At 41.4% G+C, this 25,497-nt stretch overlaps 1 protein-coding gene across 1 annotated transcript; it reads left to right on the top strand.

Moving 5' to 3' along the window:
- Positions 1–2,270: 2,270 nt before the first annotated feature.
- On the top strand, positions 2,271–24,783 carry krr1 (KRR1 small subunit processome component homolog). Its single transcript, XM_037695976.1, has 10 exons — positions 2,271–2,365; positions 2,764–2,939; positions 6,111–6,245; positions 6,339–6,464; positions 10,409–10,492; positions 12,470–12,526; positions 14,637–14,807; positions 14,890–14,967; positions 24,085–24,181; positions 24,268–24,783. Exons 1-10 carry the CDS (start codon positions 2,290–2,292, stop codon positions 24,420–24,422), a joined length of 1,155 nt encoding a protein of 384 aa, XP_037551904.1. The 5' UTR covers positions 2,271–2,289; the 3' UTR covers positions 24,423–24,783.
- Positions 24,784–25,497: the final 714 nt, after the last annotated feature.

Below are 25,497 nucleotides of genomic sequence, written 5' to 3'. Positions count from 1 at the left end.
TCATGTCCTGCAACATTTGGGCTGATTTCTTCACAGTATTCTAATTTTTTTTAATCCTGTTTTCGTGGGTTTCATGAGCAGGAAGCCCAAATTATGTAAAAATAATCAAATACTTGAAATCATTTAAAATGTAGGCCCTGAATCTATCATCTATTAAATATTAACTTTTTGAATGGAATTATGGAAGTTAAATATTTCCATGATATTCTAATTTTTTGGAAAGGGTCTAGTTTTCTTTTATTAAGCCTTCACAGTTTTGCCAGTCTAAAGAACTGCATTGCCCAGAAGCCATCAGTTCACTTCACAGAAGTCAACACTGCTTCCTACTGCTGCTTGCTGCAAATGAAGGGAAAGTTTTGCAGCACAAAGTCAGAAGTTCTGTAAGGATCAGCTCACAGGACTGACGGGAAAGTATCAAATAATTCTGAAGCTGAACTCATCCTTCATGTTGTATCTTCACTGCTGTGTATCTGGGCTGCAGTTGATTTGGACTCAGTGTGACCCGGATCTTGGGAGCTGCAGATGACAGACGGCTGCGGGCTTCAGTCAGGTTCTGGTTGCGCAGTGCTGGTCTGGATGTTGTTAAAATGACGTAGCTTTAAGAGTTTAAATTGCAAGAGTGTGGGACGGGTTTCTAAAGACTTAATATAAAGTTTATTGTACTTGGTGGTACTATAACAAGTTAATACTTTTTGTAACGTAACATAGTAACACCTCCCATATGTCATGCCATCAGTTCAGTTACAACATGTGCTCTCAGGACATCATTACCTGCAGCGTTCTCTCAGTGCGGAGTAAACTTGGCAAAAAGGCCTTTTCCTACTCGGATCCTGCAACCTGGAGCATCTTGCAACAGGAACTGAAGTCATCTACCTTGATTTAGTTCAGGGATTTCAAACATTTGATAATAGAAAAATCAAAAAGATGGTTTTACAGAATTCAACGAAAAGCAAGAGAAATGAGGAGCTGAAAGAAACGGAAGGGAGGAAATGGTCATAACACAACTCTGAACACAGGCTTGAACAGGACATCATTCATGATGGGGAAGCATAACACCAGTAAACGAGACTACTGTGGGGAAGATGAGAACATAAAACTAGTAATGGTAGTATGAAACAGAAGCTTCAAAACATGCTTCAAACCCTGCAGTAAAATTACATCGGAGCACTGCTTCGGAGCTTGTTTTGGTGCGGAAAAAGTCACGTGACGTCCGAAACACAAACCGTTTCGTTGTCGGAATGAATCGCTTGACTGGTTCGTGGTCCAAACAGCTGATTCAGGCACCGCCTCGTCTCGATGCTGACAGGTTGAGACAGCGTTGAGACCGTTTTGAATTGGGAGCGCTCAACACTATGAAACAGCTCTAAAATGTTTGCAATGTGTTGGAGAGTAGGTGTTTCTGCTGCTGTTAGTTGAAATAGAGTAATTATAGAGGCAGCCAGGAAAAGAGGTCGTTCTAACATGTGGGAACACTTCATTCTGCTCATGATGAGGTGGTTTTGGCTTTTAAATGTCAAAAAAGTTATAGTAATGTTCAGCAGGAAAGATATTATCCAACTCATTTAATCCATGTATTTAATATAATTACAGTAAAATTATGTCTGTGATTTTAATCATATCAGTATGGGCCCAAATTATTTTATTTACATAAGTGTATTTGTGCAGGTGCAGTGTTTGGTGTGTTCAACTGAACTGAAGCATCATGATACCTCCTCTGATTAGACACTTCAGCGCCAAACATGGAGATGCTGGAGACGTCATTTCATTGTTTTATGAAAGATAAAGACTCGGACTCTGCCACAGTTACACAAGCACAATACCATCGCAACATTTTAATTGAATCTCTTCACATTTATCAATCTTTATTCAAAAACATTTAACCATAAATACATTTTCAAACCAGACAACATAGAAAGTTGATGAATTTAAAAAAAAATCTGTTTTGTTTTTTTACCAGAGTAAAGTAGTTTAAGACTAAAGTCACTGAAGTTCTTGGTGTGTGCCACCAAAAGCACACCACCTAATTTGACAGCAGCATTGCAAAGTGCCACAAGAGGTCGCTGTAACTGAAGCTTCAACAAATGAACCCATTTTTGAAACAATTGGTCCAACTGGTTCAATGCTTCATAAAAGCTTAATTTGCTCATCACTACATAAAACATGATCTGCAAGAAATATAATGAAGGCAAATGATTAATAGACTCACTGCAGTAAAAAAAAAACCAAGTGCCTCGGTGGTCGCGCGCTGATCCGCAGCTTCCTTTGCGTCACTTCCGCTTCCGCTCAACAATGGCGTCCTCCGTGACTGAAGACGGCACGAGCGACGCGCAAACAGGGAAAAACTCTAAAAATGCGAAAAACCAAGGTGAGTTTGAAACGTTACCGAGATGACGACGGTTCCTGGACGCGCAGATACTTGTCAGAGTTGAATAAAACTATTCGTGTTTGATTTAAACGTCATGTTGACGCGCCGGAGTACCAAGCGTGCACGAGATGTTGGTTAAACCCCGACTTTGATGTTCACAGGGAACCTTAAAGTTTTGTGTGTTCATACCACGTAATATAACTTCATAGTTTGAGACATTTAAAGACTATATTGCAATTATGTTAAACTTTGTAAAATACGTTTTTAATGTACTTCCCACATGCTTGATAAACAGCACCTCGTTAAAAACTGATGCAGCAGGCAGCATGTGAACGTGTTTTAGTAGTTTCCCGTGTATTACCAATGGTTTGTTTAAAGTGTCGTTTTATGTTGTGCAGTGGATGAATCTGAACTTCTGACTGTTCCTGATGGGTGGAAGGAACCAGCGTTTACTAAAGACGACAACCCCCGCGGCCTGCTGGAGGAGAGCAGCTTCGCAACACTCTTTCCCAAGTACAGAGAAGCCTACCTGAAGGAGTGCTGGCCGCTGGTGGAGGCGGCTTTAGGACAGCTGGTATGTAGCATCAGCACTGGTCGTCTGCATGGACATAAAGCACCCAAACCAAAAGGAACTGGCTGCTGGTGTAACTCTGCTACCTCCTGATTGTGCAGTGGCTTGCTGTCTTTATAAAACTAGGTGCTTCTTGATACTGGTTGTCTATTTGTGTGCAAATTTAATAGGAATAGGAAACTTATAAATGAAGTAGGTACTGTTTGCTCTAGCCTACTGCCAGAGACAAAACAATGTTTGCCTGTGTGTGTGTGTGTGTGTGTGTGTGTGTTGTTTTTTTTGCCAAAATGTCTCGTAAGCCACATAAATTTAGAAAAGTAATTGGAATCTACATATTTTAACAAATTAATTTGAGTCCACCCAATTGAAGATGACTTTTGCAGCTAATCGGTCTTGGCAAACAAAAATAGCTGTAATTTTATTTAACTTTAACTACATTGATCTAGAGTTTGATGTGGTAGTAGCTGAGGATCATTCTCAACGCATGCTTCAAGTAGAGAAGCACCGATCCGATATCTGTATCGGTACAGATATCTGGAAAAACCTCTGGATCGGGTATCTGTGACAATGAGACTGATCCATTTTCCGATCCAACCTGCAGAGATTTCCGATCCATGATGCATGTTGGCTTCAAACTATGGAATGGATTTCCTGAACGGCGGCGTGTCTCATGCACCCAGAGTAATAAGACCCGCCTCACATTCAGGAAATCCAGTTCACAGTTTGCAGCCTGCTACAACGTGAGGGCTGAGTTAGCAGCACTGTAGCTAACGGCTAACAAACCTTTCATCTAAACATGTCCGCTGTGTGGAAGTATTTTACACTAAATGCCACAAAACAAGACAGCAACGTGCAATGTCTGCAGAGCCATAGCGCCACATTAAACCACGGTAAAGTTAGTTTTACGTTGGACATTCAAGCTCCGGGGCTTCAGCGGTCTGCTCCTCTCACTGAAGCCGTAACAGGCAGCTGACTCCGGCCAGCCGCGTCCAATCTGCCCGTCTCTGAGGAGGGACAGACTGAGCGTGGCTGACCCAAATCAGGCTGCCTGCTGCAGATTGAACAAGACGAAGACATCGCTGAATCCACGGAGCTCGAATGTTTACAGAGAATCACTTAAATTAATCACTTTAATATCCACTTTAAAACTAGGAATAAAAAGAAACATGTTTTGTGTTAGCAGAATTTAATTCTAACTTTAAAACTTTATCCAACATTAATAAAATTTCAAGTTGCCTTTTTGGACATGCATGCATATATTTATATATGCATATATTACAACCTCATATAAAATCAATGATGATCATGATATTGGAACTGGATCGATATCGATCGTTATTCAGACTTGAGTATCGGATCGGGGGAAAAAAAAAAAAAAAGTGGATCGGTGCATCCCTAAGATTCAAGCACTAACAGATTTCACGAGTTTGTTCATAACATCGTTTATAAGGTTTGACCAAAACAACTGGAACCCTGTTCCTCCTTAGGACAAGCTGCGCTTGGTGTAAGACACATAAATGATGATATGCATCGTTCCACACACGCTGCAGAATGAGTTAAAGGCTGGTTTATCTCCTCACAACATGCAAGACATCTAATCTCGCTGATGTGGTTGTGAGATGTTTATTTTAATTTGTTCTACATGAACATTTTATACTAGAAGAGAAACTGTGGCGCAGAATTCCTGGTAAGCACATCACACCCAAACAGCAACACCACAGACGGCACAGTTGGCAGAGAGGATGGTTATTTTCGGCTGATGATGCAGGAGTGGGTGAAAGAAAAGCTCTGGTATTTTTGTGGTTAACAAGGAGAGACCGCTGCTGTTTCTGACTGTGCTGTGATGTGTCCCTACGCTGTTCGACCTGAGAGTACTCCCTTTGGGCCAGCACGTCTACAGAGACCTGCCTGCGTCTCCTCTGAGCATAAACAATGTGCCGTCTCCTTCCTCAAGTTCTTAGACTAAGTTTTTATTAGACAGAACAGTCGTAAACTTGACTGTATTTTCTAACAGCCTCGGCCAGCTGCTCCTCAGTCGAGCAGTTGCAGCGAAACGAGATCTGTGTCACTACACTAGGTGCATACCCCTGCGGGACAACAGTTCTGACAGTGTTGTGAACAGAGCGGGGTCTTGGGTGCGCACCCAAGTCCTCAGCCTCGTTCCCACAGTCTTTACCTGCAGGCAGAGTGTGTCAGGGTCTGGAATCGGTCTTTATAATGCACATTCAAAATCAGCAGCTGTTCCCAAAGTGCTGAACAATAATATAAAAAAAAAAAAACAATGGCATTAATTAAAAGAAAACAAAATTATTTAAAAGCATCAAAAGAAAAATATAAAAACGAGCTTCAACCAAAAGCAGCTGGTCAGATGATCTCAGCCCCCGAGAAGGAACAAATGGTTGAAGTAGGTCACAGAGAAATGAGGGTGCAAGGTCATGTAGGCACTTAAAGGTCAACAGGAGAATTTTAAAATGGATTCTGACACTAACCAGTGAATGAAGGACAAAACTGGTGAAATATGATCAAACCTGCTGTTGGATCATGTTTCTGTGGTCAAACGGTACCGGTAGGTTTGATCACAGGAATCACAAACAGGAGTTAACAGTTCGGCTAGTATCTCCTGTTAGTAGCCGAACTGCAGTATTTTGGACGAGCTGGAGACGTGACCGACCCCAACATAACGCACGTTACACAAGTCTACTCTGATTAATGAACGCATGGACTATTTTTTTTTCCAAGGTCTGATCAGAACAACACAGACTTCAGCTTAGATATCTGCCTTAACTGGAAGAACAGTTTTGTAGAACAGAGTAAATGTGTTTATTAAAAACTTAAAGTCGGAGTCGAAAACCATCCTGTGATGGACGGATGAAACGTCTCGGCAAAAAAAGAAACCAGATGACGCGACTGAACATTGTTGGATTATTGAGCATGAGCTGTTCCTGAGATTTGGCTCGAGAGAGTGTAGGTCAACAGGAACAGAGACGGCAGTAGAGCTGGGCCTAAACACAATGACTGCACTTTTCTGATCGTTGAAACTTTAAATAATTGAAACCGTCCATGAATTGATGTCAAGACATTTTAACAGAGGGTGGATGGAGCAAGAACCTTTTGGCTTTTAAAGGCAGTGGTGCTGGATCTGACTCTTTCCAATGTTGCCCGCATGTTTTACAGTACATCAAAGCCTCTCTGGACCTGATTGAAGGTAGCGTAACCGTCTGCACCACGAAGAAAACATTTGACCCCTACTCCATTGTCAGAGCGAGAGATCTCATTAAGCTGCTGGCGAGGAGCGTCCCGTTCGAACAGGTAACGATGGAACACTTGTTACCTGTTTAGCTCCTCGTCATGAGTTTGTTGTTTCCATTTATTCTGTTGCTTCACCCACGGTGTTGTTTCCAGGCTGTCCGCATCTTACAGGATGACGTGGCCTGTGACATCATCAAAATCGGGACCCTTGTGAGGAACAGAGAGCGATTTGTGAAGAGGAAGCAGCGGCTGATCGGCCCAAAGGGCTCCACCTTGAAAGTGAGTTCACGTTGATAAACACCTTCAGGCTTTAGCTTCACAGAAATGATCTGCGTCAGCCAAATCAAAGTTCATCTGTTTAGGTGGGAGGGTTTTAGTCTTCATGCAGCTGCAGCAGAAATTCTCCGGCGGATCACGTCCTGCTCCAAATAAAACCTGGACAGAGAAAATGACCCGTGTTCTTGCTGAAATTGAAACATTAAAGGAAAAAGGTTTGTCCGCTCAGTCGTCCAGGTAGATAGCAACAGTAAAGGTTAACTCGTGTCATCTGGACCGGTTGCTTTTTAGGGAGAAACGTTTCGTCCCCCATCCAGAGGACTTCGTCAGTCCGCGATGAAGTTGGGAGACAAAACGTTACTCACAAAGGAACTGGTCCAGATGACACGATCTAAGTGTTTTTTTTTTTTTTTACTAAGTAAAGTAATTTCAGTAAAATTAACTCTTGTTGCTTTTTATTTTTTATATAATATTTTAAAGCAACATGTTAAGTTAATTTTGTCAAGTGAATGATTTCTGTTTTGTTTTTTTTTAATATCACAAAATTGATTATGGTCAGAATACTCTGAAACGTCACGATATGATATGCGAGTCATATCGCCCACCTCTAGATGGCAGCACTAATTTATGCCTCGTCATCATAAGCTGCTTGTTTGGCCATTCCAGTGTGTTAGAAATATAACGTCCTCGTGAGCTTTAATTTTCTACATCTGTCGTTTATAAAACTGACTGCGGTTTGACGGCGTCGGAGCGGAGGCAGTGATCAGATTAAGCTGCAGGAGCGTGAAGTGGAGCAGTTCCTCAGACGTGGAGCAGACTGCCAGCAGTCCAACACTTCAGCCTGAGTTTAAAGTGTTTATTGTAGCGGTGACGGCAAAGAGAAAACTTTGAACTCTGACGCCTGTCCGCTTCTTCAGCTGCGGGTTTTTATACGCCTGTTGAGGGCGAGATGTGCATGCACATGCATCATCGCTAGGCGGCGTGTCGCATATACTTTCAAGGTCACACGAAAGGTCAAATATAAACGTCTCTGCTTGTCGAGGCCATTGCTATAGATTACTGTAAAAAGTTTGCTGAGCTGTGTGTAATGTGCCGCACGCTGTTTTACTCCCCCTTCAGCTGTTGTTTTGTTGTGTGTGTGTGTGAGAAATGATTAGCTTTTTGGTATTTTACGTCTTTTTTCGTTTGGTTTTAGAGATTTACATCATTTTTTCTTTAGGAAGAAAAAAGCAGACCATGGATTAGGTTTGCATATATTTTGTTTAACCTTTATTTATACAGGTAGTCTCATTGAGTCACGAGGACTCATTTTCAAGACAATTGGGAGCAGATGGTGGGGGTTAACGGCCTTGCTCAAGGGCCCAGAGTGGGGCCAATGAGGGTGGAGGCAGGTGTGGGTGCTTCGTCTTTTCCTCCCACATTTTGACGTCAGTATGGGGAGTCGAACCAACGATCTTCCAATCACAGGCCCATCTTCTCTAACCTCTGCACCCCACTCCCCTTATCCCATGTGCAGTGGGCTATTTTTTTAACATGCAACTTTCTGAACTGTCCAAGTTTTAAACGTGTATAAACTAAACTCACTTGATGTTTCTGTAGAGAACAAGCTCCTAACATTTAATGTGTCCCGTAATGAAAAACATCAGCGTCTTGATTCTGATGTTCAATAAGCTCCAGATGTGTAGCTCTGAAACAAACTCAGCTGTTCCGTTAGTTTTATTCTGTAAACTCAACATTTGATCATGTTCCATCACATTCTTCTTGTTGTGAAGCTCTAGAAGGGGCTGAGATGGTGTAGGAGCAGGGCAGCCGACTCGGCACCCCAAGGTCCTGTGTTCGATCCCCAATCATTGCACATGTCGTGGTGTCTCTGAGCAGGACACCCAATCCCGAATTGCTCCCCGGGCACCTACATAGCTGCCCACTGCTCCACCTGGATGTATTCCAGGTGCATTGGGTTAAATGCAGAGAACCAGTTTTGTCTTTGTATGGGAACATACAATGATGACAACACATTTATTAATTTATTATTATTAAAGTTTATTTCCAACACAATGAAACGTTAAACAGTCGGAGCTAAAGAGCTGACGATCCACTCGCTCGTTGATCAAGGTTTCAACTTGAGTTGGGGAAATGTTGCTTTTCATTCTTTGTCATACTGTCTGAATTAAAAACGAGTACAAGCTATAAATGTAATAACGCAGGGATGGGGCCGATCCGGTATCGGCATCCAATACCAGCATAATTTACGTTTTCCGATCCATGTTGTATGTTGGCTTCTTTTTTTTTTTTTCCCTTGTCCTGTCCGGCATTGTGACACTTATAATTATTGTCTGAGTGCCAAAGTGATGCCCAACTACTTTCACAAGCAGAGCATTATCGCTGGCCTTAATGCTCCACTTCATATATAAATTAAATTTTATTAGAATTTGCTTTGGGCTTGTTTTAGATGTAATGGACACGGAGATGAAAAACAAAGAAGATAAGAGAGAAGGGTTAAAAGGTGATGCATGTTGGCTTCAAACTATGGAATGGATTTCCTGAACGGCGGCGTGTCTCATGAACCCAGAGTAATAAGACCCGCCTCACATTCAGGAAATCCAGTTCATAGTTTGCAGCCAGCTACAACGTGAGGACTGAGTTAGCAGCACTGTTGCTAACAGCTAACAAACTTTTCATCTAAACATGTCCGCTGTGTGGAAGTATTTTACACTAAACACCACAAAACAAGACAGCAACGTGCAATGTCTGCAGAGCCATAGCGCCACATTAAACCGCTGTAACATAAGTTTTACATTGGACATTCGAGCTCCGGGGCTTCAGCGGTCTGCTCCTCTCGCTGAAGCCGTAACAGGCAGCTCACTCCCGGCCAGCCCCACTCAGTCTGTCCGTCTCTGAGGAGGGACAGACTGAGCGTGGCTGACTGAAATCAGGCTGCCTGCTGCGGATTGAACAAGAAGAAGACATCGCTGAAACCACGGAGCTCAAATGTTTACAGAGACTTCATCATAATTAATGACCAACCACTATCAGTTGTAGAAAACGAAGGATTTCACAGCTTGATACTTGCAGCTAAAATATAGTTTACCCTCCAGGAGATATTTATCAGTACAACAGTAGACAATCATAAAAAACATGATTTGAAAATTACAAGAAAATTATATATATTAGAAAAAAACTAAACAAAAACAGTTGCATTATAAAGTGATATAAAATACTAAAAACAGGAACATGTCTGTTGATTTATGTCATGAACTTAGCAGATGTTTGAAGACATTTAACATTTTATTTAATTTAATTCATTTATTCATTCATTTAAATGAAACAAAAATAATCAAAATCATCAAAAAGAAAACACTGAATGAAAAGAGTGAAGAAAGAAGAAAAAAATTCCTATGTCCACCTTATTTAAAAAAATATAAAATAACTAAACAATCACTTAAATTAATCACTTTAATATCCACTTTAAAACCAGGAATAAAAAGAAACATGTTTTGTGTTAGAATTTAATTCTAAGTTTAAAACTTATCCAACATTAATAAAACTTTCCTCAAGTTGCCTTTTTGGACATGCATCATATATTTGTACAAATTGTACTTGAGAGGAGATTATTACAGCCTCATATAAAATCAATGATGATCATGATATCGGAACTGGATCGGTTTCGGCCGATATTCAGATTTAAGTATCGGATCGGAAGTTATAAAAATGTGGATCGGTGCATCCCTAAGATTATTTTACGACCAGATGTTTTTGATGATTTGTAGGTTTTGAGCTCCAGACTTCCTGCTTAAATATAACTGTCCTGCATTATGAAATAAACACCAACTGGTGGCAGTATTGCGTCTTTTCAAACACTTTAATATAGTGACCAACTCTAAAATATTGCTGAACTCAATAATAATTTCAATATTGATAACAATGAAATGTTTTGTTTTGCTCTTCAGGCACTGGAGTTGTTGACCAACTGCTACGTGATGGTGCAGGGCAACACCGTGTCGGCCCTGGGGCCCTACAACGGCCTTAAGGAGGTCAGTGTGTCTCGCAGGAGTCGAGCTGTTGACTGAAAACTGCTCTGCAGGATGTTGAAAAGTTAAACCAACTTATCTGTGTTTGCAAACCAGTAGAATAAACCCAGAACCCAAGAATGATGTCATGACAGTGATGTCACTGAATGGCTGTTTATAGTCTCTTACAAACGTAACACTTGTCAGTTTCAGCTCATCTGTTCGCTGAAACTGACAATTTACAAGTCCCAAATTCCTGTTGTCTTCACGGGAAGTCTTACTGAAGTTTGGACAGCAGCTGCAGAAGTACACTTTGAAATTTCTTCAACAGTTTTCTCATTTCTGTGACGTTGTCCCCTGTCGTCGAGTGAAAAGAGGATTGGAAAAGCTGTCCATCCATGCATGTTGTGAGCTGATGACTAAGCACCGACTTCCTTTAGGTGTGTGGCGGCATCCAGGCATATGAGGTCACCATCAAGAACTGGGTTGCCGCTATAGCCTGACCGATACGGAAATTTTGGCGATCACTAATATTGGGAGGGACCAGCAATAACTCATGTACTGGCTGAATATTTTTGAGCTTTGTCCACCCCCAAGTATCTAAAACATGGAGTGGAGCTTGGCTTGTTTATTTAGCGTGGCTATTGGTAACCATGAAGCTAAGCTAATCAGATCCATGCTTTGATTTGTCCCGCTCCAAGTGTACAAGTGGTCATAAAAACAGTTCCTAACGTGCGTTCACATTTTCTGTCCTCCACTATTCGCCATAAAGTTCTCAAGTGTGTTGCATAAATGCAAATTAAAGAAACACCCTTCCTGTTCTTTGTTTAAACAGTCACGTATGGTTAAAGTCTAATTAGTATTGACCGCAGGAGAGTTTGTTTTTCTTTGCAGAGAAGTAAATATTTCAAACAAACAATGCATTTCATTGAGGATGACAAAGATAAAGTTACTAACACTGATACATTTTACCTCTACGTTAGATTTATTGTTCTGGATAAAGTTTTACAAGGTAATAGTGTATGCTAGGTTATCTAAATGTTAGCTTGCTAACTTGAGAGGCACGTAGCTAATGACAAGCAGGTTGGAGGATTGAAGAGAATTTATTATTGATTTTTTTTATATATATATTTACAGATCAGTTTAAATAAATTTACCATGCTCTGTTCAGCAAAATGAACTACACAGTATTGCTCCCTGCTTTGTCAGTGTTGAGCTGAAAGTGAAACTTAAAGTGAACGGCCATGACTTTAAACTAGTCTTCATGCGCCCTCTGCTGGATACATTGTACAATTACGGCTGGTTCCAGCATCTTAGTGGTGAAAATTCAAGTGTTTATATTGGCACATAATGGAACAATTATCACCGATATCAGTAGGTCCCCAAACATCTGTATCAGAACTACCGATATATCGGGTCAGGCGCTAGTTGCCACATCAAAATCCAAGATGGCCACCTGTGGGTGGGTGTGTGCGTGCAAAGATGCAACTCCAGTCGTTTGAGGAAACTTTGCTTTCTAGTTTTTACATTGCTTAAAAGTTTCATTCAGTGTTTGATGTGTCCAGAGATTGGCTGCCCCCTGGCTCTGCCATTACACCTTGTGGATAAAACTTATCCCTCCTCTCACCAGGATCCATCACTCTGCGTTGTCCCGGACAAAAAATAAAGAAACCTTCCCCTTTTCTACGCAGTTGAACTGCTAACCACTTGAATAGTTTGCACTAAAACATTAAGGTTTACTTCCATTCCCCTTTCAGTTCCAGTCCAGTAAAACACTCACTTTAAACTTCAAACATTCACTATTCAAATCCCTCAGCGACGGGAGACTTTGGTGTACCTCTTGTTTTTTTGTTTTTTAATAAGAAATGTACTATTTTATTAGTTGTAAATATTGTACTTATTTATTTTTTTGTAATTATGATGTACTTAGTCAAACTTGTTAAAAATAAAAACATTTATTTTACACTAAAATAATTATTTTTGGTCACATGTATTGTACAGGTGCGCAAAGTGGTGATGGACACAATGAAGAATATTCATCCTATTTACAACATCAAGGTATGTATTTTTAGTTTTTCTGCTGGATTAGGAGGCTTTCATTCAGGACATGGATCAGAAACATTATAGTGACAGACGCATTCATGCCCAATGAAGATTTCCTCCATCCTTGTTCTGGATTTCTTGACTGATGAAGACTCTCTCTGGGTTTGTTTGCCGAGGTCGGCTCAACCTGGAGCTGAGGGCATGAAGAGGCCAGAGGGAAACATTTCTGTTCGTATTTCTAAAGTGTCTGTTGAAATCCTGCTCAAACATTATGCATCTAATTCACACAGATTCTTTTTGGTGCAAACGCGCTCATCTTCAGTACCTGGCAACACAAAGACAAAGTTTACCAAAACCATAAAACATCCAACCATTGAGTTTGAGAGATGACAGCTGAAGCTTGACATTTCTTCAGTTCCTGAACCCTTTAAAGATTTTATGCAGTGTGGTTTTTGACAACTTTTTTCAAATTGACACTTTTTATTATCTGTTGTATTTAACTCATTGATATTACCTCAATATTAGTAATGTTTTTTATAGAGCCTGTCCATTATGGAAGTTTTGGCTATTGCGGATACCGATGTTTGGGGCCGTGACAGCCGATAACCGATATATTAGCTGAAAAATTTTAAGCTTTGTCAATCCCCAATAATCTCAGTAAACAGCGAGTGGAGAGGGGTTTGCTTATTTAGCACATCTGTTAGCAACCATGAAGCTAAGCTAATCAGATCACTAGTCCCACAGTAGGTTTACAGGTGGTGCACTGGTCATAAAACAGACTTCCTAATGTGCTTTCACATTTTCTGTCATCCACTGTTCACCATAAAGTTCTCAAGTGCGTTACAAAAATATAAATTAAATAAAGAAACGTCCTTCCTGTTCTTGTTTGAACAGTCAGACACGTGTGGTGAAGGTCTAAATAGTATTGACCGCAGCAGTGTTTTTTTTTTCCTTTGCAGAGACATAAAGATTTCAGACAAACTGTATTTCATTGAGGATGACAAAGATAACATCACTAACACTGATGTATTTTAACTCTGTTAGATTTATTGTTCTGGATAAAGTTTTACAAGGCAATAGTCTATGCTAGGTTTTGTAAACGTTAGCTTGCTAACTTGAAAGGCATGTAGCTAAGGACGAGCAGGTTGGAGGTTTGAAGAGAATTTATTATTGTTGATTTATTTTACATTCATTCTTTCAACCTTTATACAGGTTAATCACATTGAGCCTTGGACTCATTTACAAGAGAGACCTGAATATCTCAGTCAGTCTCTAGTTTTTAATATATTGTCAGTCTAAAATGCAGGAGAAGGTTATATATGATCACATGAAATACAACAGATTCATACGTCAGTGGAACAGACTGTCAACATGAATGTAAGAATCATATATTGTTTCAACTTGTACTTCAATGTTTAGATTTAGGAAACTAATACAGAATATAACCTGTTCCTCCAGCAGCAGTAGTTGATTTAGTGTTTTAAAAATACAGGAAAGTACTAAATTAGTTTTTTTTGCATTTTTCACACATGGTGGTAGTATTAGTGCATTATTTTCAGGACCATTATTTTATGTCGATGAGTGTATAATGTGCCGTATGTGGTACTCTTCCCTGAGCACACACAACTGATTAGTACTCAGTGTTATTAGTATTGACAAGTAATCAAATGTAGGTACTTGTACTCGGGTTTAAAAATAATGGTATTGGTGCCACCACAAATATAAGCACCACTTTGTAAACATTCACAGAAAATATACAGGAGTTCAATACGAGAACAGGCTCACAGCTCCACAGAAATTTGTTAAAAAGTGATGGGGATGTAAAGGTCATGGATGTATAAGTTGATGATGGGATAATTAAATTATCCAACAAAAATAATGTAATTATAATAAAGAAAATGTGTATTGACCCTAAGTTGAGAGTGCCACTAAGTCACGATGATGATGATAATTAAGAAGTAAAATCCCAGAATTAGAATTAATTGGAACAAAGTTATTCCTAGGATCCAGCAGAATTAAAATGGTCTTAGAGTTCAGACAGAACTTCTGGTTTAAGGCATCATCACTAAAGTTTCATATTCTCTCCTGTCCTTTTGCCAACCCCTCCCACGGCCACAACCATTAGACCCTGATGATCAAACGGGAACTCACCAAAGATCCTGAACTGCGGACACAAAGTTGGGAACGCTTCCTGCCAAAGTTCCGCCACAAGAGCCTGTCCAAACGCAAAGTGCCCAAGAAGAAGGGCACAAAGAAGGAGTACACACCGTTCCCTCCACCACAGCCAGACAGCAAGGTCAGGGGATGGAGGCAGTCTTTCTTGGAATCAACAGATTTCCATCTGAAGTGACTTCTAACTGTGCGGCCTTCTTTTCCAGGTTGACAAAGAATTAGCCACAGGAGAATTCTTCCTTCGTGAAAGTGTGAAAAGGAGGAAGAAGATGGAGGAAATCAAGGTGAGCTTTTGGAGCTATCACCTCCGTATCTGCTTACATTTCTTAACAAAAGTAAATACTTAAATAAGTTTTTTTTTTTTTAATTACCTTCCTAATGTTTAGTTTCAGAAAACGACCCCAAAAGTATTAACCTGTATTAACCTTCAAAGGGTTTCCTTAAAGTCCCTGCTTGAAAATAACATGGCCAAATGTAACTGATTGTTTCTCAGCAATTACAAACTCTTTAAATCATCTTTGTATCAACATAAAGCCAACATGTGTGAGATTTTATCAAAAATATAAGCATTGCAGCAGCTGTTTCACAGAAAATGAGGATGGAACTTGACAAAAAAAAATCCTTGCTTGAAGTTTTTCTGCATTATAGAGTACTGTAATTTACTGAATATTGATAGCACCTGAATATAAGCTGTGCCCACAAAATAAAAAAATAAATAAAAATTGCACATGTATAGGCTGCAATAGACATAACTTTTCCTTAGTTTATACACATCCCAGGAGAAATTTGGTAAGTCGGCCTTCTTCAAGGCAGAGCGGGAGAGTAAGATTCAGATGAGCCGCAATTGTTGCCTTTTTTTTTTTCAGGCAGACTGTTTTTTGTCTTGTCAGCCTTGAGTTCTGCTGGTACTTTCTATCCAAAATGGCCAGATTTGTGAGCATTCCACTGGTCCGTGCTGATGAGCTCCCTCCAAGGTTGTCCCCAACGCGCTGGCGACTCCCAGAAACCTCAAGTGGCTGCGATACAATACAATACAATACAACTTTATTTATAGAGCACTTTAAAACAACACTGTTGGCCAAAGTGCTGTGCACTAGGACATACAAAAACATAAAAACCCCACACGTTAAAATGTGAAATAAAATAAAGATAACAAATAAAATAAAACAAATAACTTAGAGTCGTTAAAACCAACATTTCAAACTGAAGTAAAAGCCAAAGAGAAAAGATGTGTCTTCAGAGAAGACTTAAAAACAGGAAGTGAGCCAGCTTGTCTGACATGCAGAGGCAGCTCGTTCCACAGTTTAGGGGCAGCGACTGAGAACGCTCGGTCACCTCTCAGTCTCCTGTTGGACCTTGGGACGACCAGCAGCAGCTGATCTGCTGACCTGAGAGAGCGAGAAGGAGTGTACAGCTGGAGCAGGTCGGACAGATACTGTGGGGCGAGACCATGAAGACATTTGAAAACAAATAAAAGAACCTTAAAATTAATCCTGAAGCGAACCGGGAGCCAATGTAGTGATTCTAAAACAGGGGTGATGTGTTCTCGTTTTTTGGTACCAGTTAAAAGGCGGGCAGCTGCGTTCTGAACCAGCTGAAGTCGAGTCAGTAATGACTGGCTCAGACCGACATAAAGAGAATTACAGTAATCCAGGCGAGTTGTGATGAAAGCATGGATTAAGATCTGAAAATGATGTTGTGACAGAAATGGTTTGACCTTGGCCAGTTGTCTCAAATGAAAGAAGCTGGACTTGATCACTGATTTAATCTGCGTGTCAAGTTTGAAGTCACTGTCCAGCCTCACGCCCAGGTTAGTTGCTGTCTCAGTCAGATGTTCTGTTAAAGGACCTAGATCAGCATGGATATTGGAGCCTTCACTAGGCTTAAACAACAAGACCTCTGTCTTTTTGTCATTAAAATGTAAAAAGTTTAGTGACATCCATGCTCTGACTTCTGCCATACACCCCAGGAGTTGTTTCAAGGAATGGTGTTTGCCCTGTTTTAACGGAACATAGATTTGGCTGTCATCAGCATAAAAATGAAAAGAAATGCCATGTTTCCGGAGAAGATGTCCCAGAGGGAGTAGATACAGGGAAAACAGAAGAGGGCCAAGTATAGAACCCTGAGGTACTCCACAAGTGAGAGGGGCTACAGAGGACTCCACAGCACCAATGCGCACGCAGAAGTTTCTTTCTGTCAGATAGGATCTGAACCACTGTAGAGCAGGACCCTGAATGCCCACCCAGTTCTCCAGACGAGACAGGAGGATGTGATGGTCTACTGTGTCGAAGGCAGCAGTCAAGTCCAACAACATTAAAACTACACAGTCACCAGAGTCTGCGGCTAAAAGAATGTCGTTGAAGACTTTCAGCAGCGCAGACTCAGTGCTGTGGTGAGTTTTAAAGCCAGATTGAAACTGTTCAAGAAGGTTGTGGTCGTTTAAGTATGATGTTAACTGATTGTAAACAATTTTCTCCAAGATCTTAGATATGAAGGGCAGTTTTGAGATGGGTCTAAAGTTGGACATTACTGTGGGGTCTAGGCTAGGTTTTTTAATCAGTGGTGTCACAACTGCATGTTTAAAGCTCGCTGGTACCTGTCCACATGCCAAGCTGTCATTTATAATTTGGGACACATGAGGAGCCACGGTGTGAAAAACCTCTTTAAAAAGACGAGGTGGGATGGGATCATTTGGGGATCCAGCAGGTTTCATACGACCAGTGATGTCAGTTAAGGAAGACAGGGTGACGAGCTCAAACTGACTGAAGACAGCAGAGCGTGTGACGGAGACGGAGGGGTCGTAAGAAGGAGGGCTTATGAGAGCTCTAATGCTTGAAACCTTATTGATAAAAAAGCTCAGGAAGTTGTCACACATTTCAGTGGAGTTCTCTGGGCTGGCTGATTGTGGGGCGTTAAGAACAGAGGTGATTGTTTTAAAAAGCACACGTGGATTGCTGGAGTTGGAGGAGATGATGTCAGAGAAATATTTGTTTTTTGCAGCTCTAACAGTGGACTGATAGAAGCGCCAGCTGTCCCTCAGAGCTTGGAAAGACACCTGTAGTTTGTCCTTCTTCCACTTCCGCTCTGCTCTCCTGCACTGGCGTCTGGCAGATCGTGTGACCTCATCAGCCCAGGGGTCAGGCTTTGGTCTGGAAGCTCTTGTTTTTAATGGAGCCACAGCATCTAAAACGTTTTGACAGGCTGAGTTAAAATTAGATGAGAGAGCATCGATATCTGAATGAAGACCCACAGGGTCTGTGGGGCTGATGGCAGAACTAAAAGCTGCAGAGAACTGAGAAGCAGTGGAGGAGTTAATGACCCGACGGGGCTGTGCAGGAGCGCGAGGTTTGACTGAGCGACAGACGAGTGGCATGTCAAACACAACAGGCATGTGGTCTGAAAAGGCAGCATCACAAACTTCCACATTAGAAACATTAAAACCGTGAGCTAACACAAGGTCTAAGGTGTGGCCACATTCTTGTGTTGGATCAGACACAAACTGAAGCAAATTAAAAGAGTCTATCAGCTGTAAAAACTCTTTGACCAACGGTTTATCAGCACAGCACACGGCTATGTTGAAATCTCCGACTATCAAGATCCTGTCATATTTAGGCAAGACTCCAGCCAAAAAATCTGCAAAGTCTGTCAGAAAGTCCTTATTGTATTTTGGAGGTCTGTATAAAACAGCACACAGTACGGGTTGTGAAGATCCGAGCTCAAACAAGTTGAACTCAAAGCTGGAATAACATGTTAAAGGTGTGATTTGTTTACAGAAATAGCTCTTCCTGTAAACAGTCGCTATTCCTCCTCCACGACCCGTCGTCCTTGGAGAGCTGAAGTATGCACAGTTTGGTGGCAGGAGTTCACAAAAAGCACTGGACTCACCGGCAGTTATCCATGTTTCAGTAATGAATAAAAAATCCAGACCACGGGAGGTGAAGAAGTCCTTCAGAATAAAGGTCTTGTTTGTTAAAGATCTAGCATTAACCAGAGCCATGTGAACATGAGATGGAGCCAGGGTGACGTCATCCATCCGAGGAGCTCTGTCCAGCAGCCGCAGGTTGTGGTGGTTCACTCCGCGGACGCGGAGGAGAGGAAAGGAGAGGCCGCGCAGCAGCGGCCCCCCACCCAGGCCAACAGCAGCCGGGGTGTGATCCGACGCAGGAGCCAGATCGAGCAGGTTGTGGTGGTTCACTCCGCGCACTCGGACGGGGGAGGGGGGAGGCATCGCGCAGGTTGTCCCTCACCCAGGCCAACAACAGGAGCCAGAGAAGAGCTGATGAGATCCAGGGAGCGCCATGAGATAAAACAATTAGATGCAGCTCCAAACTCAGAGAGAGCGGATAGGGAGGACGCCAGCTGAGCTTTCAGTCTGACCAGCTGGCCGCTGCGTCTCCCGCGGCGTCTGCGCGCTCTGCGCGCTGGTGGAGCTGGGGCGCGGCACAGGTAGGCCGGCACGTCCGACAGAAATGGAGGGAAAAAAGTTTTCTGGCTGTCATTCACAAACGGAGCCAAGTTGTTAATATCGGGTCGAAGATTAAAAAGCGTTTGGCGATTATACACCAGCAGAGAGTCGACACTAGTTATAAAAGCAAAAAACAACACAAAAACAATCAAAGTATGCAGGGAGAGGCAAGCCGAACACACTGGCGCCGCCATCTTGCAATCGATAGGCAAAGCTTTTTCCCTAGTTACCCATGTCCCAGGAGAAATTTGATAGTCAGCTCGTATCCGAGGCCAAAATGGGGAGTCTGATTCAGATAAGCCACGATTGTTGATTTTCTTCAGGTGACTTTTTTTTTTCTTGTCAGCCTTGAGTCCTACTGGAACTTCCCCCATCCAAAATTGCCAGATTTATGGGTATTTCACTCCACTTATCCATGTTGTGAGCCTTCCTCAAGTTTGATCCCAACATGCTGACGAGTCCTAGAAGCTGCAAATGGCCTGCGATTCTCACAAATCGCCTCCATCTTACGGTTTAGCTCATAAATCAGCTGAGTTTGAGTACTCATAGCATGAACCACACCTTCTCAGACTCAGAAGCTTTGCCATGGCCGAAATTGCTGCCGGTGTCTTCTTCAAAAGTTGATCAAATAGAGCCCCGTCAATGCCAAAGAGCAGAAACCCAGCTATTATAAATCCAAATATATAAAAGTCTTGGGCGTCCTCCTGAGACAGAACTGAGAGACACATCAGCTGATCTCTGATGTACCCCGCAGCATGAGTCTCAGCCGGACAAGAGGGTTCACCAGGACCCTGTCGTTTTGTTGAAAGATTTTGTCAATTCCATTGAAAGTCCAGCTCACCAGATCCATAATAGTATTTTTTGTTCGGGAGATGTGTACCAGGAGCTCCGAGACACAGAGCAAAAGCAGGAGGAAGAGGAGAACAGGAGGAGGGAGATTATAGTGTCTGTCTTGAGCAAGAGCCAGAGGAGGGAAAAAAAGCCATGATGCCATGGCTTAAGAAACATCAATAATACACAGAAAGGTATAACAGAATGCTGCATCACAGACAGGGAACTCATGTAGCAAGAATAAATACCATTACGAAATCAAGAAACCCAATTAACACAATTTAATAAGTTTCCTTCAACTTCATCCACAGCTGTGCTTCAAACATATTTAGCAAATGCATTAATGTTAATATATTAAAATATAAAAAATAAAAATGCATTTTACTCACCAAAAGCTGATTATTTATCCACAAACTCCTTCCTCCTTTTTCCCCTCAATACGAGTTCAGTTCCTCAGTCCTGCAGGTCATCATGGAGTCTCAGTTTCAACAAGAAATTATTTTCTCAGTATGGAAGCTTAACGCTGAAAGTCCAGTCTGCTCTGTCATGATTCTGGCATAAATTTTAGTTCACGTCATGGCTGAGCAATGGCGTCAGAAGCATTTGTAATGTGGGGGGACACACTGGTAGGGGAGTTGGGGGGGTCCTCCCCAGAAACTTGTGAATAAAGTAGATGCCATTTCCTGCATTCTGGTGTATTTTAGCAGGTTGTTAAACATCTATGTTTACCTACATAAGTAAACACTTGATTCAATAATTATTTTGGAGAGCAACAAGAAGTAGCCTGACCAACAGCTCTCCTTGTATGAATAGAGCAAGCGCCACTTCTCTCACGCATTCAAATACCTGACCCCTGGTCAAAAACTGCTGGCACTAACGTAGCGTTAAGAGCTAGCACGCAACACAGAGGTGTCTCCCCACTCCTCGCCCTGTCGACAAAAACCTCCAAAGAGATGAGTGCCCTGCCAAGGCAGGTGACCTCAGGGAAACTGCATGCGGTGTGGTGAGTTGTAGGTAACCAGGAAAACCCGGAGTGGATTTTTAGTGGTTTCTCCTATTGACTCAGTTCAGTTCAGTTTATTTATATAGTAAATGGACTGTACTTGTATAGCACTTTTCTATGTAATCAAGATACTCAAAGCACTTTACACTACAATCTGTGCCTCATTTACCCATTCATACAGCTCTCTACTAGATCTCTACAAAGCTAATTGAACAAATCATTCTAAAGAGACTAATCAGAGCTTTATCACATTCATACACTGATGGGACAAATATCGGAGGCATCGAGGGGTTCAGTGTCTTGCCCTGAGACACTTCAACATGTGACTGCTGGTGGATTCGAACCCCCAACTCTTGCATTGGAGGACGACTGCTCTAACCACTCAGCCACAGCCGCCCTGTGCCAAGTCACAACAGAAGTTGTCTCAGGGCACTGTACAAAAACATTCACATACATAAAAAAAGTTAATTAGTAACATTGTAACATTACTTTCTGACTTACGTTACATTAGTAACTTTATTTATCTAAGGTTATTTATCTATTAATCAAGCGTAATGGATTTCTTTGTGTAGCAATAGAAAACAGCACTGGGTGAATTAAGGATTCAAGGATTCAGGATTCTTTGTCATTTGTACCACATGTGGTACATGTGATGGAACAAAATTATGTACACAGGGTCCCAGTTACATCCAACAATAAAATGTAAAAGAAAAACTTTAATAAAATCTCAGATATGAACTAAGAAAAACATCAACTAAATATACACTAAGCACTAATAGCATAAAAGCATTACGTTGAACAGCAGCACGAACATGAGTCTGAGTGAGCAGATGAGCACGAATGAACACATAAATATGAAACAGAATGAATGCTTTTTTTATGTGAGGGGGACACGTCACATACAGTTAATGCAACACCTATGGGGCTGAGAATTTAATTCAATTCAGTTTATTTATATAGTGCCACATCACACAAAGTTGTCTCAGGGCACTTTACAGGAACATTCACATAAAAGCCAATTAATAAAGTTCTCTATCTAAGGAATCCAGCAGACAAGATGAATCTTGGCTTCGTTGCAGTCTCCCATCCTGAGCAAGCACAGTGGCAACAGTGGAAAGGAAAACTCCCTTTTAAAAGGAAAAAACCTCCAACAGAACCAGGCTCAGGACAAGCGGCCATCTGCTTTGACCGGCTGGTTGAGAGGACAGGAAGGAGAGACAGATGAACATAGAATGGTAGGTCCAGGTGTATCTGAAAGACAAAAACACATGTTAAGGATAGAAAAAATAATTACAAATACAAAACCGGTTGAGCAGAGTAAGTAAAAACAGTAGCAGAGTGAAGAAATGTGGTCAGTTTGTCCTCCAGCAGTCTAAGCCTATAGCAGCATAACTAAGGGACAGCTCAGGAAATCGAAGCTGACCCTAACTATAGGATTTAGCAAAAAGGAAAGTCTTCAGCCTAGTTTTAAAACTGGATAATGTGTCAGCCTCACGGACAGAGATTGGTTGGTTCCACAAGAGAGGAGCCTGATAACTGAAAGATCTGCCTCCCGTTCTGTTTTTGTAAATTCTAGGAACCACAAGTAAACCTGCAGTCTGAGAGCGAAGTGCTCTGTTAGGAAAATATGGAACAATAAGATCTGTAATATAAGATGGAGCTAGGTTGTTGAGAGCTTTGTAGGTTACAAGTAAGACAACCCTGCACATAAAGCAACACAGTGATGCAGACATTCTGCAGGGAGGTGGTGAGATTGTCCATGACCACTGCCAGAGGTTTTGTAGTGGTCCTGAATAAGAATGGTACCATGTTTATTCAGCCAGCTTGCTCTGATGAGTCCACAGACACTCTGGAGGGAGCCGAGGTTGACCATGAACACTCCCAGAGCTTCCATAGTAGTCCTGATAAGATGACACAATGTTTATTCAGCTGGTTCACTCTGCTAGGTGTCCAGTATAGACTTTACTGATTTACGTCTGCCTTCAGTCTTTTTTGTTTGTTTTTTGAGGCTGATCCAAATTAAGTGGTCTGACGTATTCCTAATTTGTCGATAAACCAGGAGCCAGTCGATTCCAAAAAGCAGGAAGCCTGATATCATAAATCCAATTATGTACGCGTCTTCGAAGTCCCCGATGGGCAACACAGATAAGCACATCGTCTTCCGTTTGAGTCCATGACATATCCAGCTGCGTGCGTCCCGTCGGGTCAAGCAGGTTCACCTGTAGTTCTCTTTGAGAAGAACATGAAAATGCTGACGTTGTCTAACGCTGTTAGAACGCTCCAGTGTTGCCAACTCAACGTCTGATTGGTCCATTTAATATGAGCTTCTTCGGCCTGCACTGTTGATTCTGAAGGCCTCGAGACAGATTTCTTTGATCCTAGCAACACATGATGGTCAACATATGATTGGAAAAAAGGCATGACATGTTACTGGAAGCTGCACAACCAAGAGAAAACATGAAATGAAGAGAGCAGACTTCAGAATAATATTAAAAACCAGAAAAAATACTAAAATATAAATTAGTGATTCTGGTTGTGTTTAGGTTCAAGGTTCTTTGTTGGCATTTGCATCACATGTGGTACACGAGGTGGAACGAAATTGTGTATTCGACGTCCCAGTTACACCCCAAAATAGCAAAAATATAAAGTATAAAAAAGAAACTGTATACAAGGATCTAAGATATACGCTAAACACTAATGATGTAAAATAATACGGTGTATTAAACAGCAGCCTGAACATGAGTCTGTAGTGAGCAGATGGGTATGTGTACAGCAGCTTAAAGACGAGATCAGCAGCATGGGTAATCAGCAGCACAGATAAGTCGCATATCACCAATTAAAGTGGCATTACAGTGATTTTATTTATTTCTCCCTGCAGTGATTTTCCTGGTTAGGGATTGATGAGTCCAACAGCTTCAGCTTCATGTTCAGGCCATCAGACGAGGCCTTGCTGGCCCTGACGGTCTACCACTGTTTACATGCAATCTGATGGCTAAAGACAGATTTTAGCACCAGATCGTAGGCGGTCACTTGGTCTGGGTTCTTCATTTTATTTCGTCAAACTATATTCACATGGCAAACACAACCGTTGATGTTTTTCAGGTGAAACAAGCAGAGGCACTGACCAAGAAGCAAGAGGAGCGAAACAAAGCCTTCATTCCTCCTAAAGAGAAGTCTTTGATGAAGAAGACCACGAAAGGTAATAATCACTGATCTGAGGGCAAAGCAGGACTGTAATAACACGACTAACCTTTGTCCCACTCCTGTGGACTTCCTGTGTCACAGCCCCCACAGAAGGGAAGCTGGACATCGAAGCCATCAAGGACAAGGTGAAAAAAGCCAAAACGAAAAAACTTGGAGCTCCACCGGTGAACCCATCTCCAACCTCCACCTCCTCCACCGACAAGAAGAAGAAAAAGAAAACAAAAGATAAAGGCTAACTACTGTCAGTCAGCACATTTGTACCATGTTTATAGTACTTTTTGAAGAGACTGTAAACACCCACAAGGACAAGATGTCTGACGTAAAGTTTGTATGTTTGTAAAAAAACAAAGCATGGACAGTTCCTTCCCAAACTCTCAATAGTGCTTTTGTTTTTTAGCATCTAAGAACATGTAAAATAATATTCTGTTTTCATCGCTGTCTTTAAGATTTTGAATGGACCATATTTATGCTCCTTTATTTTACTTAGATTTGTTCATGTAAAGACAGTTTTTATAGCCCTGCTTTCTTTTTTTATACCTTCTCCTATGATCCTTATTTTGGATGTTAGTAAGGTGTCCAAAACAAGCCCCTATTATCACCCCTCCACCACCGTGCTTAATGGTTAAGGTATTTGTCCTAAACTGTTTGGTTTTCTCCCATTATGCTACCGTGCATTATGGGTAAACGGCTCTAGTCTCGTCTGTATGAAGAACATTGTTCTGGAAGTTATGAGGTAGCTGAGAGGAAAATTAGCAAATAAGTGAAGCTGCCATGTTCATTTCAGTGAAGACTTTCCCTGCAACACTTCAACAGCAACTATACGCGTTTAGTTTTCTAATTGTTCTGTCATGAACCTTAACCTTTAACCTGCTGGCTGAGGCCTGTAGAGTCTGAGCTGGAACAATTTCTGTGACCATTGCACGGTCTGATCTTGGGGTGAACTTACTAGAACTCCTGAGATGATTGACAAATGTCTGTTTTTCACTTCAATAATTGTTCTTACTGTAGAATAATGGACTTTGAGATTTTGAGATTACCTTTGACCATTTCTAGATGAATGGGCAGCAACAGTTGCTGCAACAAGGTCGTTGCTATCGTTCCTCTGTGTGTAAACACACACCTGAATGTTTCAGAGCCCCCGTATATAATGAAAGCAACAAAGGTGGATCTTGTTTTTCCACAGTTTCAATTGACTGTTTTAAATAAAGAGTGACATGATAGAATCTGCTGTTTTTGTTCACTTGAGATACTGTGTGTATGTGTGTATATATATATATATATATATATATATATATATATATATATATATAT

This window comes from Nematolebias whitei, chromosome 22 (assembly GCF_014905685.2).
Source record: "Nematolebias whitei isolate Nwh7 chromosome 22, NemWhi1, whole genome shotgun sequence".
NCBI classification, from domain to species: domain Eukaryota; kingdom Metazoa; phylum Chordata; class Actinopteri; order Cyprinodontiformes; family Rivulidae; genus Nematolebias; species Nematolebias whitei.
The sequence above is the reverse complement of the archived record's forward strand: the minus strand, read 5'-3'. Positions and strand labels throughout refer to the sequence as shown.

Coding starts and splice junctions, on each gene's coding strand:
- krr1 (XM_037695976.1), top strand. CDS start 2,290: ATGGCGTCCTCCGTGACTGAAGACGGCACGAGCGACGCGCAAACAGGG. Junction 14,808..14,889: donor CACCACAGCCAGACAGCAAG/GTCAGGGGATGG, acceptor CTTCTTTTCCAG/GTTGACAAAGAATTAGCCAC. Junction 24,182..24,267: donor GATGAAGAAGACCACGAAAG/GTAATAATCACT, acceptor CCTGTGTCACAG/CCCCCACAGAAGGGAAGCTG.